An 18,186-nucleotide genomic window follows, 5' to 3' on the forward strand; every position below is an offset into this window, starting at 1 on the left:
AAGGTGATGGTAAAGAAGGGAAGGTCAGAGATGACTAGGCAGTTTGTCCAGCTCACATGTACTGACCACCTATGGTGTCAGGGGCTTTTTTACATTATTTTACCTTGCCCTAGTGCCCAACTTAAGAGGGCATAATTCCCATTTTCCAGATGCAGAAACTGAAGCTAAAATAGATGTGGCTTATGCAAGGTCACAGAGCTAATCCATGATGGAGCTAGGACTCACATCTAGTGGATTCCAGGCCTCTGGATCTTCCTGTTATTCTTTAATATGCATTCCCTCTCCTCAACAGCCCTTCTAGAAGATGGATCAGCTCAGTTGGAGAATGCTATCATCAAAACCTTGGGTACACCAGTGTGGGCAATATAGAAAGACCCCATCTCTAAAAAAATTTTTTAAATTATCCAGGCTTGATGGTGCATGCCTATAGCCCTAGCTTCTCAGGAGATTGAGGCAGGAGGATTGCCTGAGCCCAGGAGTTTGAGATTGCAGTAAGCCATGATTGCACCACTGTACTCCAGCCTGGGCAACAGGGTGAGACTCTATCTCTAAACAACCAACTAACCTTGAGTAGAGACTGGGTCCACCACTTTGACTCTTTTCCATGGCCTCACCAGGCCAATCAACACCTGGGAACTGCCTTAGCTATGCTGCATGAGTCCCAGGAAAACCAGGGATGAGAGGTAGCCACCAACAGCCATCCTCCCATCTCCTGCAACATAACTCATCTCCCTGATCACTTCTGTGGGCCTCCTCCAAATAGAAAGACAGCCAGCTCATCTTGGCAGTCAGAACATGTTACTCTGAGGGTGGAGGGGTGGAGGGCAGTTCTTAGACTCTCCAGGTGGCAGAAGGGAGTGTGTTAGAATTAAAGTACAAATTTAAGGGAAAAAATATTTTTAAAACTTCTGTTTTCATAAAATGGGAAGAAAAGGCACAGACCTCAGCTGATTCTGACAAATAGAGTCATACTAATTTTCAACCATAGTGGGAGAATCCCTCTGGGTCAGAGTATAAGATTATTGGCTGGGCGCAGTGGCACACACCTGTAATCCTAGCACTGTGGTAGGCCAAGGTGCGCAGATCACGAGGTCAGGAGTTCGAGATCAGCCTGGCCAGCATGGTGAAACCCCATCTCTACTAAAGATACAAAAAAATTAGCCGAGTGTGGTGGTGTGCACCTGTAAGCCCAGCTAGAGGCGGAGGCAGGAGAATCACTTGAACCTGGAAGGCAGAGGTTGCAATGAGCCGAGATTGTGTCATTGCACTCCAGCCTTGGCAACAGGGCAAGACTCTGTCTCAAAATAATAAATAAAAAGATTGTTAGATTACAAGGTTAGGTGAGAAAGACATAGGTTAACATAACAGGTTATACAACTCTGTACTATGTGAAATACATGGCTCATTTGTAAGATTTCCACATCCACAGCCTGGATGCTCCAGCAACTCTCGAAGCAGTGAGGGCAGGGGCAGATGTTATTTTGTGGCAGGACAAACAGCCAAGCACACATTATACATAGAAGGAGACCACAGATAAGTTTGCAGGAAGGCAGGAAAGGGCATAATGTCAGTGTCCTGGGCCTCAGGGGGCCTTCATCAACCATGAAGCCTGGGGTAGAGAGGATCAGAGAAAAAGCAGCTCAAACTTGCAGCTCTAGGCTTTTGTGTTTACGGTTCCTTGAAGGCTGGAGTGAAGAGACTGTCTACTACAAGAAAAATGTAGCAGTGCAAATGAGTTGAGGCTGTCACAGTTCTGTGAGCATCCCTGCGGGGTGAGCTCATCCCCGCCATAGGGGACTGATGGAGCCACCATGATCAGAGTCCACAGTTAATCACACATACTTTCCTGTAGTTTATACCAAAGTCAGCAGCCATGGCCAATTCTGCCTTACAAACTCCTTCATGGGTTGGCTTCCTGTCCACCTTGGGAATACCAGGTCAAATCCTGCGGCCTTGATCTGACTGTTTCCTGTAGGTACAGCTGCTGAAATCTGGGGTAGGAGTGGGAAGAAGCAGGGGAGGCCAAAGATCAAAATGTACCAGACGTTCTTTTGCCTGTTATTGTGGCGTGAATCAAGGGCTCTTCCCTTCAAAACAGTTAAACAGCTACTTTTAAGTGAACATAAACAGTTGTTTTCTGGAAGGAAGAAAGAGTAGAAAAGGAAGAGACCTATAGATGGGGGTGCTTGTATTTGGGCTGCCTAGGAGCCCCTAAGTCATTCTGTTCCCTGGATGGATTCAAAGGCGGTGTCACTGTGTCATCAGAACTCTTCATCATGACTGGTAACTAAAACCCAGTTCTAACTATGTTGAATAGACTCACATACAAACACACAAGGAATGGTTTGAGTGGATTAAGTAAAAACATTCAAGCGAGTGCTCCAGGGGTTCAAACCATGTCTTTATCTCTTGGGCTATACTTTTCACTACAGTCGCTTCACTGATAGGCTCACACTCCCACATGATGGTAAGGTTGCAATTCCTTCTATCCAAGCATCTGTATCTATCCCACCAAAAAGAGTTTGATGATTCTCACATGAATTTCATGCCTTCCTTTAGATGAATCAATGTATATGTGGAAAAGAGATTTTCTGATTGGCCACTTAGGACACATTCTTTAATTGTTAGCTTTTGCATAACAGTAGAGGTAATTCCAGAAAAGAGTTAACAATGGATAATCCTTTCTTTCTCTCTTTCTTTCTTTCTTTTTTTTTTTTTTTTTTTTTTAGACAGAGTCTTGCTCTGCCTCCAGGCTGCTGGAGTGCAGTGGCACGATATCGCTCCCTTCGCCTCCAGGGTTTAAGCAATTACCCTGCCTCAGCCTCTTGAGTAGCTGGGACTACAGGCGTGCGCCACCATGCCCAGCTAATTTTTTTATTTTAGTAAAAATGGGGTTTCACCACGTTGGCCAGGATGATCTCTATCTCCTGACCTCATGATCTGCCCACCTTCACCTCCCAAAGTGCTGGGATTACAAGTGTGAGCCACCACGCTTGGCCATCAATGGATGATCCTTTCATGCTGACTTTGTTTTTCAATAGTTAACTCTCTGGTGCCTAAGCTTCAAAGATGATGCTGGGAAACTTTAATAAAAGCTTGAATTGGTGACCTGGGTACTAGGAGCCTCAGTTGTCTGTCTTTGTATGCCACTTTGGAGACACTGAGGCATTGACAGTTGTATGAGCGTTGGTTGATACTTTTTCTCAAACTCCATGTGTGATTCTTTGCAAAGGTGTCAGCTAATCTTGAGCCAGAGCAATAAGATAAACCCTATGCTTTGCAACTTATCTAAAACTTTTAAGAGATGTTATCAGAATTCAAACTGAATTTCGCTGTTTCTCCAGGGCTCCTGCAAGAAGTACATATCTCACCTTTGCAGGTAAAGTTCAAGTGCAAAGTGGTTTCATGTTCGCTGCTGCTGCTGCTGACGGTGCTTTATGTTACTCCCCCACAGGGCATCTACAGCTGCATTCACGGAGTGCACATTGAAGAAAAGAAGAAGTCTCCAGACTTCAATCTGACAGGATCCCAGAGCAACATGTTAAAACTCCTCCGGTCAGCCAAAAACATTTCCAACATGTCCAACATGAACTCCTCAAGAATAGACTCACCCAAAAGAGCTGCTGACTTTATCCAAAGAGGTTCCCTCATCATGGACATGGTTTCAGATAAGGGAAATTTGATGTACTCGGACAATAGGTCCTTTCAGGGGAAAGAGAGCATTTTTGGGGACAACATGAACGAACTCCAAACATTTGTGGCCAACCGGCAAAAGGATAACCTCAATAACTATGTTTTCCAGGGACAACATCCTCTTACTCTCAATGAGTCCAACCCTAACACAGTGGAGGTGGCCGTGAGCACAGAATCCAAAGTGAACTCTAGACCCCGGCAGCTTTGGAAGAAATCCATGGATTCTATACGCCAGGATTCACTATCCCAGAATCCAGCCTCCCAGAGGGATGAGGGGACAGTGGAGAATAGGACCCACTCCCTAAAGAGCCCTAGGTATCTTCCAGAAGAGATGGCCCATTCTGACATTTCAGAAACGTCGAGTCGGGCCACGTGCCACAGGGAACCTGACAACAATAAGAACCACAAAACCAAGGACAACTTTAAGAGGCCAGTGGGTTCCAAATACCCCAAGGACTGTAGCGAGGTCGAGCGCACCTACCTGAAAACCAAATCAAGCTCCCCCAGAGATAAGATCTACACTATTGATGGTGAGAAGGAGCCTGGTTTCCACTTAGATCCACCCAAGTATGTTGAAAACGTGACCCTGCCCGAGAACGTGGACTTCCCAGACCCCTACCAGGATCACAGTGAAAACTTCCGCAAGGGAGACTCCACGCTGCCAATAAACCGGAACCCCTTGCATAACGAAGAGGGGCCTCCCAACAATGAGCAGTATAAACTCTACTCCAAGCACCTCACCTTGAAAGACAAGGGTTCCCCACACAGTGAGACCAGCGAGCGATACCGGCAGAACTCCACGCACTGTAGAAGCTGCCTTTCCAACCTGCCCACCTATTCAGGCCACTTCACCATGAGGTCCCCCTTCAAGTGCGATGCCTGCCTGCGGATGGGGAACCTCTATGACATCGATGAAGACCAGATGCTTCAGGAGACAGGTAACCCAGCCACCCGGGAGCAGGTCTACCAGCAGGACTGGGCACAGAACAATGCCCTTCAATTACAAAAGAACAAGCTAAGGATTAGCCGTCAGCATTCCTACGATAACATTGTCGACAAACCTAGGGAGATAGACCTTAGCAGGCCCTCCCGGAGCATAAGCCTCAAGGACAGGGAACGGCTTCTGGAGGGAAATTTTTACGGCAGCCTGTTTAGTGTCCCCTCAAGCAAACTCTCGGGGAAAAAAAGCTCCCTTTTTCCCCAAGGTCTGGAGGACAGCAAGAGGAGCAAGTCTCTCTTGCCAGACCACACCTCCGATAACCCTTTCCTCCACTCCCACAGGGATGACCAACGCTTGGTTATTGGGAGATGCCCCTCGGACCCTTACAAACACTCGTTGCCATCCCAGGCGGTGAATGACAGCTATCTTCGGTCGTCCTTGAGGTCAACGGCATCGTACTGCTCCAGGGACAGTCGGGGCCACAATGATGTGTATATTTCGGAGCATGTTATGCCTTATGCTGCAAATAAGAATAATATGTACTCTACCCCCAGAGTTTTAAATTCCTGCAGCAATAGACGCGTGTACAAGAAAATGCCTAGTATCGAATCTGATGTTTAAAAATCTTCCATTAATGTTTTATCTATAGGGAAACATACGTAATGACCAACGTTCTGGAGGGTAAATGTTGGATGTCCAATAGTGCCCTGCTAAGAGGAAGAAGATGTAGGGAGGTATTTTTTTTTGTTGTTGGCTCTTTTGCACATGGCTTCATGCCATAATCTTCCACTCAAGGAATCTTGTGAGGTGTGTGCTGAGCATGGCAGACACCAGATAGGTGAGTCCTTAACCAAAAATAACTAAACACATAAGGGCAAGTCTCTGGGAAATGCCTACTAGGTATGTTGGCAATAATGATGCATTGGATGCCAATGGTGATGTTATCATTTCCTATATTCCAAATTCCATTAAGGTCAGTCCACCATGTAATTTTCTCATCAGAATGCCTAATGGTTTCTCTAATACAGAATAAGCAATATGGTATGCATGTAAACCTGACACAGACAAAATAAAAACAGTTAAGAATGCATCTGCACTGTAGTGAGATTGACATGTGCAAGAGATTAGGAAGTTTGGCTCGTAACAGTTTCAGCTTTCTTGTTATGCCTTCCATCACAGCCCAGGCTCACCCCAAGAACTCCAGGCTCCCCCAAAGAATAGCAAATCAGTGTGCTCATGGTGACTATGCTACCTTCATTATAGTTCATTTCCAAGACACATCTGGAGCCAAAGGCCCGAGGGACCCTCAGGCGGAGAGAGAGCTACAGGAATCTCTTTGGATGTTGATGTGTGTTTCTCTCACCCTCGGCTTCGATGGTCTTGTTCAGAGCTGCATAAACTAACACATTTATGTCTCCGAGCTCTAAGTGTGGATCTTCTGTCTGTGACACAGTGGCCATTGTAGTTTATCCTGAAGACGCCTATGTACGTAAGTTTGCATTTCCTCCCTTCTGGTGATGACTCAGGGTTGTATAGTATCTGTTACCCCTTCCCTCCCAGAGTGACCATAACTCGTTCAGTTTCCAAACAGCCATGTTGGTGTCCAGTTAGCTGTGTATCGCTCTTCCCAGAGTTGTTAATGTGGTGACATGCACCAACAGCCGTGTGTCTACTGTGATCTGTAAGAAGTGCAATGCCATCTGTCTGCCGAAGGCTAGCATGATTTTAGGTTAATCTTCCTTCACATCAAGAAATTCTGTTCCACTCACTTCCACCCCAACCTCCTCACATCAAAAGTCTTCAACACATGAGACACTCTTGCATCTACCCTGAGTATCCTCCAAACTGTGGATAGACTTTAGTTAGACAGGTGATTTCTCCCTTCTGAATTATTCTCTCTATTGGTGACAAACTGCTTCATAGCACCAACAGAGATATAGGGAAAATTCCTCAAAGCATTTGTCATTTCTGAGTCACCTGTATTATCCATTCTTATTCTTACACCTGTGTGTATATGAAATGAAACAATACCCATTTTTTAAAAAGTTAGAGCCAGAGAGGGGAATACTTATGCATGGGGAGCCTGTTAGCACAGTGCCTGCTACGAAAAAAAAAAGTGCCCCCCACAAGATAGTTGCTATGTTATGACACTTTATCAGATCAGGATTTTCTAGTTTAAACATTAAATTTCATAAAACCAGCAAATAATACTAACTAAACCTTTTATATAGTCTACTCTGTTAATTAGTATATTTCATGTACATGAATATTTTTGAAGTATTTGGGATAACTAGCCATCTGTGTTTGCAGAAGACCTCAGTCTGTTTAGGATCATGCTAGGGAAACCTAAGCTAATATAGACTCATCGGGCCATTTCCTGGTTTCCTCCTGCATTCTGTTTTACGTTCTTGAAGAAAGGGATAAAGTGACGGGTTGAAAAATGATCCCATTTCTTCTCCTCATGGTGTGTGTTCTGTTTTGTATTATTTTCTTGCACGTGGGAAAGTGCCAGGGATGACTCTCTTAAAGCTCCAGGATATGTGGAATAGCTCCATCTTTGGGAAAGTACACCTAGCCTACAATGTTCCTATAATGATGAAAACTGGTTGCAATCAATTTCAGGGTCAGTGGTAGAGAAGACAGTGGGAATCAGTGGGCCAGAGGGTCTTCCTTTCCTTTTTGAAAGGGAGAAGGGGCTGATTAGGTACTGGGGACACATGTGCTTGAAAATGATACTTTATTCCCGGATGCTGTACCTCTATTGCCCCAAGATCCAACAATAGAGAAGTCTGGATTGAAGGGCCTAGAATAGTCACCCCAACTTCTGATCCTAAATCTAAATTTCCGTGACTGTGTAGTCTTTCAGCCCTTTCTACCTTCTGCTCTTCTACTACGTTCCAGACCTGCATCCACCCCAGCAAGGATCACCTCCATTTCCTCACAATTCTGAGCTGTTTTGACATGAATGAATTAAAAAGTTTCCCCAGAATATAGATCAGTGATTTGTCATCAAGACAAAGAGGCTTTCTGTCTTCCTCTGACATCCTCTAAACCCAGAGGGCTGCCATATGCCACAGAGGCCTTCAAGGAGAGTGAGAGTTATACTTGGACTGACTTCATCGGTCAAAAAGCCTTCCCCTAACAGCAGCATTATTTCAGCTATTCACCCCATACATCTCTGGATAAAGAAACTGAAAACGTGGCGTTTGGAAGAACCAACAGTAATGTGAAAAAAAAAAAAACTATACTTTTTTTTTTTATTACCCAAAGTGTTTTTTTAATAAATAATCAGAAATTTTATGCTACATAAAGTTTTTGGTTTCCCTTCTCTACTAATTGACTCACTCTTCAACATGATGATGCCAAACCAAAGGAAAAAAAAAATCAAACACTGATCAGATGGTTAATTTCTAAGGGAAAGATGTAGAGTTATTCAAAAGTCATCTAAGTTAGTTCAGTTTTTGCAAAAAGAATATCAGGAATGTAATGTCCAGTGGTAAATGGAACCCACAGTATGAGAAGTAACAAAAATTAAATAGGAAGCCTGGGACTATAGATCCATCACAAAAGATTCCTGCAACATATCCCAGCTCTGAAATCTTAGATTTGTTGTTGGAAAGGAGCCCAAATCTCTGCACACAAATGCCTGAGTTCAGCTGGCTTAAGTCAGAGCTGGCATCCATAATGATATTTTGTTAACTCTGGTTTTCCCCACTTGAAAAGGACCCAGCTGGTCCTCAGATAGGTATACTTGAATGCAGATGGTTGGGTCTCTGTCCATGGATAATAGCACGCACATGCAACCAATTTGAAATACTCTGTGTAAGAGAATCTTCTAGAGCACAAACTCTACTTGAGAAACCTTTGTGTTTCTGGAAAGTGAGTTTCATCATCTTTACATCTGCAGGTTCTTAGGCCACTTATGGTTTCAATGCTCTGAGCTGGCAAGTCCCTAGAGGTCTATCTTTCTGCCAGGGAGACATGCAGGATTATAATCTCACCGCTCATTACTCTTATGTCCTCTGCAAATCTCTCTGCATTATTTTAGCCAGCACCATGACTGGGCATCCACGGATTACTCTTGGCTTTCTCTTCCCTGCTTCATAGGGTTCCTGAGAGTCTTAGTATTTAGCTTTTCTGGAGAAAGCATTAAAATTCACCCATTGCAGCAAAATCTGTCAAATCATTTCATGCTTATTTTCTGGGGAGAAAAAAAGAAAATTACACCTTGTTTACAAATGAAATAGTTTCACTTAAATGGGACTCTAGCCAAGGCAGTTAATTAGTCAAGAGATCCACGGCTGTCATATAGTCACACATTGTTTATTCTATTTGATATGTCGACCACTGATGTGTATTTAATATTCTGCATCCTTCTCAGGAAATGACAAATGCCCTGAATTATTTGCAAATAGAATTGCTAATGAAAAAGAAAAAAAAACTGTTGATGTTAATTAAATGGTGATTAAAAATTTATCTCCTTTAAATCTAAAAAGTGCAGCTTTAATAATCAGTTGTCATATAAATAAGTACCTTGTACTGAAATCCCTTGTGGTTTAAGACCTAAATAAACACTAATTTGAGAAATCTAAATACCTTACAGAGGAGCTGGATATATTCATTAACATTATGCACATTCCTGTACTGTTTTTTTGTGCATATCTGTTGTGCATGAATCCTTGAAAAGGGGACATGAGTTGTTTCTGAAATGGAGCCTGTTTGTATTAACCATGGCTATCATAGACATAATTGGACTCAATGAAAAAAAAATTGAGTAGGTGGAAGCTAAATGTGTTAGTTCATATTTAATATGAGTGAAGGGTTCTATGTAAAGGCAATTTTCCTTCCAAAAGTACTGTTTATTTTTGCTGGAGACAAAATTAGACCTTTCCAGATACCCCATCTCCTTTTGGTGAGCAGGGTTGAAAGTGATGTGGGGTCTATACTTGAAAAGTTCTCCCAATATGCAGTTACTGTTTCCCATTCAATCCCTATACATTGTACTGTGTTCATATCTAATTGTATCAGATGAGGTCAGCTTGCCACTTGATATAGATCAGAGATGATCAAATGCACTTATCCTGTGAATACAACTGCTTGATTTCTACAATTCACACATAAGTGTATTATCCAAATAAAATTGTACATATTGTAAAGTTTATGTTAAAAATTAAATGGTGATGATGGTATTAACACATGGAAAACCCATTCTGGCTATTTTTATGGGAGGATATTTCTGTAGAGAGGGCACTATATTTTTTTAATCTCAGTTGTAGGGAGGATGATGGAGCCTAAGTAGAATTTGGGTGTTGGCGTTCTTGGCCCCTTCTTTAAAAAACAAAACTCTGGGATGAGGGGAACAGAATATATTCTGCTCACATTTGCTCCTAAAGACAATGCTGATATGGACTTGTGTGTGATTTCTTTAAACCCTTCAAAGGATATAGATTTCCTATTTAAATTCCTTATCTTATTTCCTCACCTGCATTCTTTTCTGTGCCCAGCAGTACTTTCAGTATAGTATAAGCTAGAAGTGCCTGCCCAGAAGGGTCTTAGAAAACGTTTGTAGAACCACACCAAAAGTTAAGAGAAGGGAAGGAGAGAGAAGAAAATGAAGTTTACAAATGGGCAGTCGCCTATTTAAAATAATCAAATTAGAGAGTATCAGAGCAAGGATTAGATCCAAGACATGGTTCAATTTCTGGCTCAGTTCTCTGACCAGGCTGATTTATTTCTAGATTTCTTTTAAGGGACACTCCTGAATACCTCTGGAATAAGAGGCAGAGATCCCCATAAAGCTGACCTGGCTTTTTATTTGTTTTATTTTTATTTATTTATTTATTTATTTATTTATTTTTGCTTCTCTCCCTAGACAGACCTACCCATGCTTCCTTGAATTTGGTTTTCCTTTAAACTCCCTCACAATCCCTGTCTTAAAGTTCCTAGAAGATAGTAAACTTTTTTCAGAGACCATCTCCTTAAGAAGAATCAACAAGGGATATTATTTAAAACCTCAAACTGAAGATAAAGGCTGGCAGTGACCACTGAAATAATTTAGTTCTATGTACCATGCATTGAGGATAAACCAGCACATTGAGCAGCTAATAGAATTTCACTGAATGTCCACTTTACTTTGAAAGCCAGTTTGGGATTGTGAGGAGGGGATGAAAAATTAATGGAAAATACAGTCTCTTCCCACAAGTAGCTTATGGTTTAGAAGTTCAGTTCTCTGATACAAAAGATAACCGAGGACCCGTGAAATGCAAACAGAGACTAAACAGCAAAAATTAGAAATGACAACTAAAGTTGTTGCCATGAAAAAAAAATTAATCTGATTCTACGAGCAAATTTCTTTTTTAAGAAAAAATCCTTCCCCAAATTTTTAAGTAACTCTGGAGAATAGAGTTAGTGCTCCTGGAAATGCACTTGATTTATTTTAATCTTCAAAGAAAGTGCTTAGGAAACCCAGGAGCCACTAACCAGGTGAACACCTTCACACGCCTACATTTTTGCACAGGCAGGCTTGGGTCTGGTTCCAAACCAGTTCTCCAATCCTTGCCAAATCATGCCTTCTCCCAGCCTTGCATTATGACACGTGCCTCAAGAAAAGGTTGAAAAAATTCCCCAAAGGATTAGAAAATAGACCATGATGTAAAAAGATGAAGCATTTCCCGAAAGCTTTTTTTGTTTGGTTTCGTTTTTGACGTTTGAAGAACCCTTTTGATAGATCAGGGTATGCATGTATCAGGGGAGGGTGGAGGGAGAGTTCTTTGTCAAGTTCCAAGTGCCTACTGTTGTGGCTGACAAAAGAGAAAGCATCAGGTTCCCTAGAGAGAAAACGGGGCAAAGAGATGACAAAAAGAACATAAGTGTATTTCAGGAAGTATGGCAAGGTGGAGAGGGAGCTTTTGTCACTCTGTCCATCCCATTCTGTGCGTTCTTGGAATGTTATATTTTCTGCTTATCGCAAGTACTTGCCGTGGACCTGCACCTGAATTTGAAAATATCAAAATATATCTAAATTGAGTGTAGTCTATATTCTAGGCATATCCTAGAATGTGATCCTCAAAATAACCTTAAGATATAAATATGATTGCTCCCATTTTACAGATAAGGAAACTGAGGCTCAGGTTTTTCTCAGCCTCATCAGCAACATAATTAGCTAGTAAATCCCTACGTTAGACATAGTATTGAAGTGCCTGGTCTCCTCCAGGGAGGTCAGAATAGAAGTCAGAAAGAGAGGTCTGCTCTTTTGAGGTTCCTAGGCTTATACCCTTGAGTATAAGGGCCGTTTGTCAGGGTATTACCCCTCATTGCCTGATTTGGGTGTATTGAGAATTTCTGGGGATCTCACCTGTGTTCATAGTCCCTTCTGAGACTTGAACACTGATTATGTCTCCCTTTCATATGCTTGCACTCAGCATTTTTTTTAAACTCCTGGGGAGTCATTTTCTCTACTTAGCATGTGCCTAATCTTAAATATCTCTTTCCTAATGTCTCATCTTTTTATCAGTCAACATCAGGGCTAATTCCATTAAACACATGTACATAGTACATGCTCTCATATGTGTGTGCATACACACACACACACACACACACACACAGACACACACACACAGAACCATGTGGCCCTCCATTAAAGTTCTCCTAAATATTGTGATCCATGTTCAAAGAGGTGATATTATTTGCAAGTTGACTGTTCCTCCTATTTCACCTCTATGTTTGGTTATCTTTGCCAAGCAGACAGAATGAGTTTTGGAGGTGGGACAGGGAATAGGAAATAGTTTCTGCATGAATGATGGAGAGCTTTGGTAGTCAGAATGATTGAGGGCCAGCTATTAAAATGTTGTTGTTGTTTTCCTTCTTGGTCTGTTCTATTTTTTTCTTTTCCAAATTGTCTTGGAGATAATTTCCTGCTCACTAGTATTGAGATAGTGATGGTTATTCTGTTCCACTGGAGAGTGTTGAATTGGAATGTTTCCACTGGGCTTTACAGGTGCCCAGAGTGGCCTAGTGTTTGACGCACCCTGCAGGCATGCGGCTGAGAATACATTCCTGCATTCCCCTCTCTCCATGTTTTAAGCCACACTCCTTTATATCTACTGAGAGGTGAGGGGTGCATTAGGCCCATTTTTATGGACGAGGACCCTGAGGGGCGATTTAAAGGAATGTCTTTGTGAGAGTCTCCGTGAATTCTCTGGAGGGTTAGCTAACTTAAAGCAAGTGAAGTCCTAGTCTCTGAGAAAAAATTTCTCAGCTGTTTTCATCTTTCAAGCTGGCAGTAAAAAGTCTTTTAAGATAGATTGTTATTATTTGTTTTTTGGAGATCCCGTTGTTGGGTCTACAAGTGCATGACAATATTCTCCTTGCAATATTGAGCTATGCGAAAATGGAGCACTCTAAAGAACAATTTGACCAATAGTGTTTCTTCTCTGGGGTTGTATTTCAAACCATGCAACTCTCTCCAGGGAACCAGAACTAAATTGCTTAAAATGAAGTCATCCCTCAGATTAACTTCCTCAGATAAGGTGTCAGCAGTCTACACAAAGAAGACAAAACTGAGATTATCATTCATAATTCTCTCTTATGTATTCTGTCAGTGAAACAGTGAGTTTGCATTATTGCAATCCTAGAACATTCTTCATTAGCCCTGGGTCATGACCTCTTCCAGTTAATTCTCTTTCACACCTTTAGGAAAGATTTAAGATGAACCTTCAATAGGATATTAACGTTACTCGTAGCCAATACCACAGCTGCCTTTCAAATTAATAAGGTTAATTGTTCTCCAGCAAACATGAGTTTGTCTTTGGCGTTTTAAAAACTTCCCATTGATCTGACATTTTGCTGTTTTAAGTTTTAAAGGGCTCAAATCAAAGACTACTGATAACTGAGCAAAGAGTGAAGGTCCAGAAATATGAAAACATTGTCGTATTTTTCCATGAAAAAAACCATAGCTTTTTAAATTCAATTGAAGTTTCTACATTAGCCATCTAAGACTTACTGAGTTATTTCCATTCTCAGTCAAGGTAATCTGAATGAATGAACAGTATTGACTTTTTAAATCTTTTTTAATTTTTTAAACTCTAGTTTATTAAGTTTGTAGACCCAGCTCTGGGGCCATGACCACTTATAGAATGTTTCAATTTAAAAACAAAAGATTCAGGCTTCTAATTTGAGCCAAATCCAGGTGATCTTGTTTGAAAATTTTGATGAATTTAAAAAGATGAAAGTGTAACTTGTAACATTCATATTACCCAAATTTTTCACTGGGAAGGGATGCTAATTGTCTACTTAAGATATAAATTCAAGAATCACATTTTCATAGAAAATGCAGAAAACTGCTTGACACAGCAATGACATAGCTAGATGTGGCTCAGATGCAGTCCAAACCTGAGGGTCCCCTAAGATTTCCTTACCAGTTCTTTTTAACTATGAATCTTAATCTTGTTCATTCCCCTGCCAAAACAAATTTATAAGCTTAAACTTGCTGAATTAATTGGCAGAATTCACCGTAGTTTATATCACCCCAGAATGTTTATGTGTATGTGTTTATGTATAGTATACATATTTTCAAGCTGAATGTTCAGAAAAAATAAGGTGAGTTTATTGGTGGCTTGAATAAGAATTAGATCATAAAAATTATAAATAATGGCCTTCTCAGAAAAAGAGAGTAAATGATTCATTTTTCACTCACGTATTAATAAAATGACTTGTTGCATAATACGCAAGCTGGTCATTGCCTGCAAGAAAGTTAACTGAATTAAGCAGCTATCCAGGTTTATGTCTGAGTCCATTTTTAACCCAATATGGCTAGGATTGAACTCCATATGCAGAGGGTTTCTATTCACAGCTACGTTCAAACAGAATCTAAAACCCACATCAGAAGTGACTTGATCTCTTGTATGGTGGAGCTCAAAGCAAGCTGTGTGCTCTACACTATGGTCTTCATTTGGGAATTAATGTTCACTGATCAGCTGCAGCAGTTTATATCTGTCATGTTTTAATCCACTGCATGAGGAAGTGCTAATAACTGTATTAAATATTTCCAAGCATAGCTACAAAATTACATGTTTGCTTAACACCTTTCTATGATAGAGGAAGTATATACTATGGTTGTCTTCTTGTAGTATGTCTTTTAATTTTGTTCAATGTGTTATCAACTGTTTTAAGGAATGGGGATTGAAATGTGTGTGCAAACTGATATGTACATAACTCCTGAGGCAACAGAAGTGCCCGGTCATATGGTGTAAAAATGTAAATACAGGAAAATTTCATTTTTCTAATAAAGATAATTTCTGCCAATTGATATGAAAATGAGAACTTGAGTTGTGGTCTTTGTTGTTGTCATTGTTGCTGCTGTTGTAAGCATCACTGTGTTAGTCTGTTTTGCATTGCTACAAAAGCATACCTGAGGCTGAATAATTTATAAAGAAAAGAGGTTTCTTTATCTCATTATTCTGCAGGCTGTACAAGCATGGTACCCGCATCTGCTTGGTTCCTGGTGAGGCCTCAGGAAGCTTTTAGTCGTGGCGGAAGGGAAGTAGAGCCTGTGTGTCACAGGATGAGAGAGAGCAAGAGAGAAATGTCAGGCTTCTTTAAACAACCAGCTCTCTCCTGAACTAATAGAGAACTCACTTATTACCCAGCCATTCACGAGGGATCTGCCCCTTTGACCCAAACACATCCCACTAGGCCCCACCTCCAACTTCTGGTGATCACATTTCAGCATGAGATTTGGAGGGGACAAATACCCAACCATATCAATTGCTAATGTTTCAGGCAGGCTTAATGTTTGTACAAAGGGGAAATGACTTCTCCCCTTTGTGCAAGAGGAGAAGGTAGAGGGAGGCATGGAATTCAAGACAATTCTTGGCTTGGCTTTGGGATTTCAGCCAAGAGCTTAGCCACTGTCCCATACCTAGATTGTGTCTTCCTGTGCACTTCCTGTACTTGTAGCCTTGACCCTGATAATGTTGACCTTTACCAAGAACACCCTTATTGCAATAGGTACAGAGGGGATCTTGCAATAGGAACAGAGGAACTATTGCAATAGGAAGAATTCTCTGACAATAAATCTGCAAGCATCTCAGAGTTAGGCAAAAAGGTTTTTCTTTTAGAAAGAAGTAAATAAAGCTAGAAAGAACAAAGTATAGGAAAGTGAGATAAACAGGGGTGACAAGAATAGGAGTCTTACCTATGTCACATAGGTAAGGCACTCCCGCCTTGTTTATCCATACCAAGGCCAGACACAGGCCCTCCAAATGCCTATTCTTTGCCTCATAAATGATTAACTGAAATCTCCACTGATCAGTCAGAACGAAATGCTTGTTAACCAAATGTTGGTTAAGCTTCTGTCCTTCTCCAGGCCCTTGAACTCTGGCCAAATCTCAGTCTGAGCCAGCCTAAATCCTCACCCTAACAGCTCCTCCTGGGAATAGGCAAGTCTTAAATTCCCCATCTATCCATCTTCTGCCCAATTATGCATCTCCTGTTCATCTCACTTTCCTATACCCTGATCTTTCTAGCTTTGTTTACTCCTCCCTATAAAAGAAAAACCCTTTTGCCTAACCCTGAGATGCTGCAAATCTATTGTCAGAGCATTCTCCCAATTGCAATAGGTCCTCTCCCCCTATTGCAAGAATCCCTCTCTCCCTCTGCAAAAACCTTTTGAACAAAGTCTCTCTTTACTAGACCCAGATTTGAATTTTGTTTGACAACCCCTGTCTTCAGATCAAGTGACATTTCTACATCCCAAATCTGACCATGTCAGTTCCACCTCTCCTTTACTTAAAACCTTTAGCTTGATGCCCCATGACCCACAGAGAAAGCCCAATTCCTTGCCATATTGCACAAAGCTTTCTAACCCTTGCCATACCACTTTCTACCATGTGTCTTATCCCGTACCTGAATCAAAGATCTTTCCGCCCTTCACCAACGACACCATGAGCTCTCTCATGCGCTATGCTTTTGTTCATGGTGTTCTTTCTTTCTGGAATGCTGGTATCCTTATCAATGCTTAATTCTCTTTTAGGGTCTATTTTAAAGATAAACATCGTCTTAGTCTTTCCAAGCTTCTTCCAGAAGGATAGTTGAGAGTTGATTTCTCCATGATCCACAGCCTCATGTGCACACCTCTATTATATGATGCATTAGGCTTTAATTCATTGTTACGTGTGCTGCTTTTCCTTAGAATGTGAGCCTTTCCAAAACAGGGGCCATAAAATTGTTCACCTTTAAATCCTAGCACTCAGCTGAACATTCGATACTAAGCATTTTTGGTTGAGTAGAAGGATAGCTGGATGGAAGAGTGGATGACTGTGGGTGGTGGATAGATGGAGTGTTTCGAATCAGTTCTCAGCTTATGGTACCCTTCTACCAAGCTTATCTTAGTCCTGTGACTAAATGCCACTGATTTACCCCCACCTTTTAATATTTGGATTCAACTTTCTCCACAAGCTCTATACTCCCATCCATATTTGCACTTAGCAATCTTAAAGATATCCACAACCTAAGATATCTTGAAAAGTACTCTGGACAACTCATCCTCCCAACAGAAATCTGGTTCTCTGCCATTGTTCCTCACCTCGGGAAACTGCATAGCTATTGACCTGATATCTCAGGCCAAATGTCTATTAGTTATTCCTCCCTCCTCTATTCCCTTTAACATCCAATCATATGTCTTCATGACCCTTATTTTATTTTATTATTTTATTTATTTATTTATTTATTGAGATGGCATCTCACTCTGTCACCCAGGCTAGAGGGCAATGGCACGATCTTGGCTCACTACAACCTCTGCCTCCCAGGTTCAAGCGATTCTCCTGTCTCAGCCTCCTCAGTAGCTGGAATTACAGACATGCGCCACCATGCCTGGCTAATTTTTTGTATTTTTAGTAGAGACGGGGATTCACCATGTTGGCCAGGCTGGTCTCAAACTCCTGATCTCAAATTATACGCCTGCCTTGGCCTCCCAAAGTGCTGGGGTTACAGGCATGAGACACCGCACCTGATCTTCAATGACCTTTAAAATACATTCAAGACCCATCTGTTTCTCATCACTCCTCCCCCATTACCCCAGTCCATCATCTCTGATATATACTACTGCCACAGCTTTCTATCCCATCTGCCTGCCTCTCCTCTGGCTTCCTTCTCTATTAATTCTCCAGACAGAAGACAGGGCAATCTTTTAAAAACATCAATTAGATGATATGATTCATCTGCTCCCAGGCCATTAGTATCTTTCCATCACAATCAGAATAAAATCCAAATTCTTCCCTATGACCTCAGGGTGCCAATTGGTCTGCCTCATCTTCTATCTCATCTTCTGCCATTGCGCACACTCTCATTATGATCCAGCCACACTAAATTTCTCTCACTTCAAACAGAGGCAATTCAGGATCTTTGTACTTGCAACTGCCTCTCCCTGTAACTCCATCCCCAGGTATTTCTGTTGTTTCCTCCTTTATTATACCAAAAGCTCTGTTTAAATGTCATTTCAGAAAGGCACTGTCTGACCACAATTTTTTTGTTTTTTTTTTGGTGCAGGGTCTCAC

General features: G+C 41.4%; 1 protein-coding gene across 3 annotated transcripts in view; it reads left to right on the forward strand.

Annotated features, from left to right (window-relative positions):
- GRIN2A (glutamate ionotropic receptor NMDA type subunit 2A) overlaps positions 1 to 14,953 on the forward strand; it is a 439,039-nt gene extending 424,086 nt beyond the window's left edge. Inside the window, exons 13-14 of one of the 3 annotated variants that reach the window (XM_017533618.2) lie at positions 3,455 to 4,631; positions 4,975 to 9,830. In XM_017533618.2, the coding sequence (XP_017389107.1) occupies positions 3,455 to 4,631; positions 4,975 to 5,048 (1,251 nt within the window). In that variant the 3' untranslated portion in view covers positions 5,049 to 9,830. Of the gene's footprint in view, positions 1 to 3,454 lie in introns of all 3 variants that reach the window. The other 2 variants (XM_017533609.2, XM_037740199.1) reach the window with 2 other exon arrangements.
- Positions 14,954 to 18,186: the final 3,233 nt, after the last annotated feature.

The sequence above is a fragment of the Cebus imitator genome, unplaced genomic scaffold (assembly GCF_001604975.1).
Source record: "Cebus imitator isolate Cc_AM_T3 unplaced genomic scaffold, Cebus_imitator-1.0 Scaffold4, whole genome shotgun sequence".
Lineage (NCBI taxonomy): Eukaryota > Metazoa > Chordata > Mammalia > Primates > Cebidae > Cebus > Cebus imitator.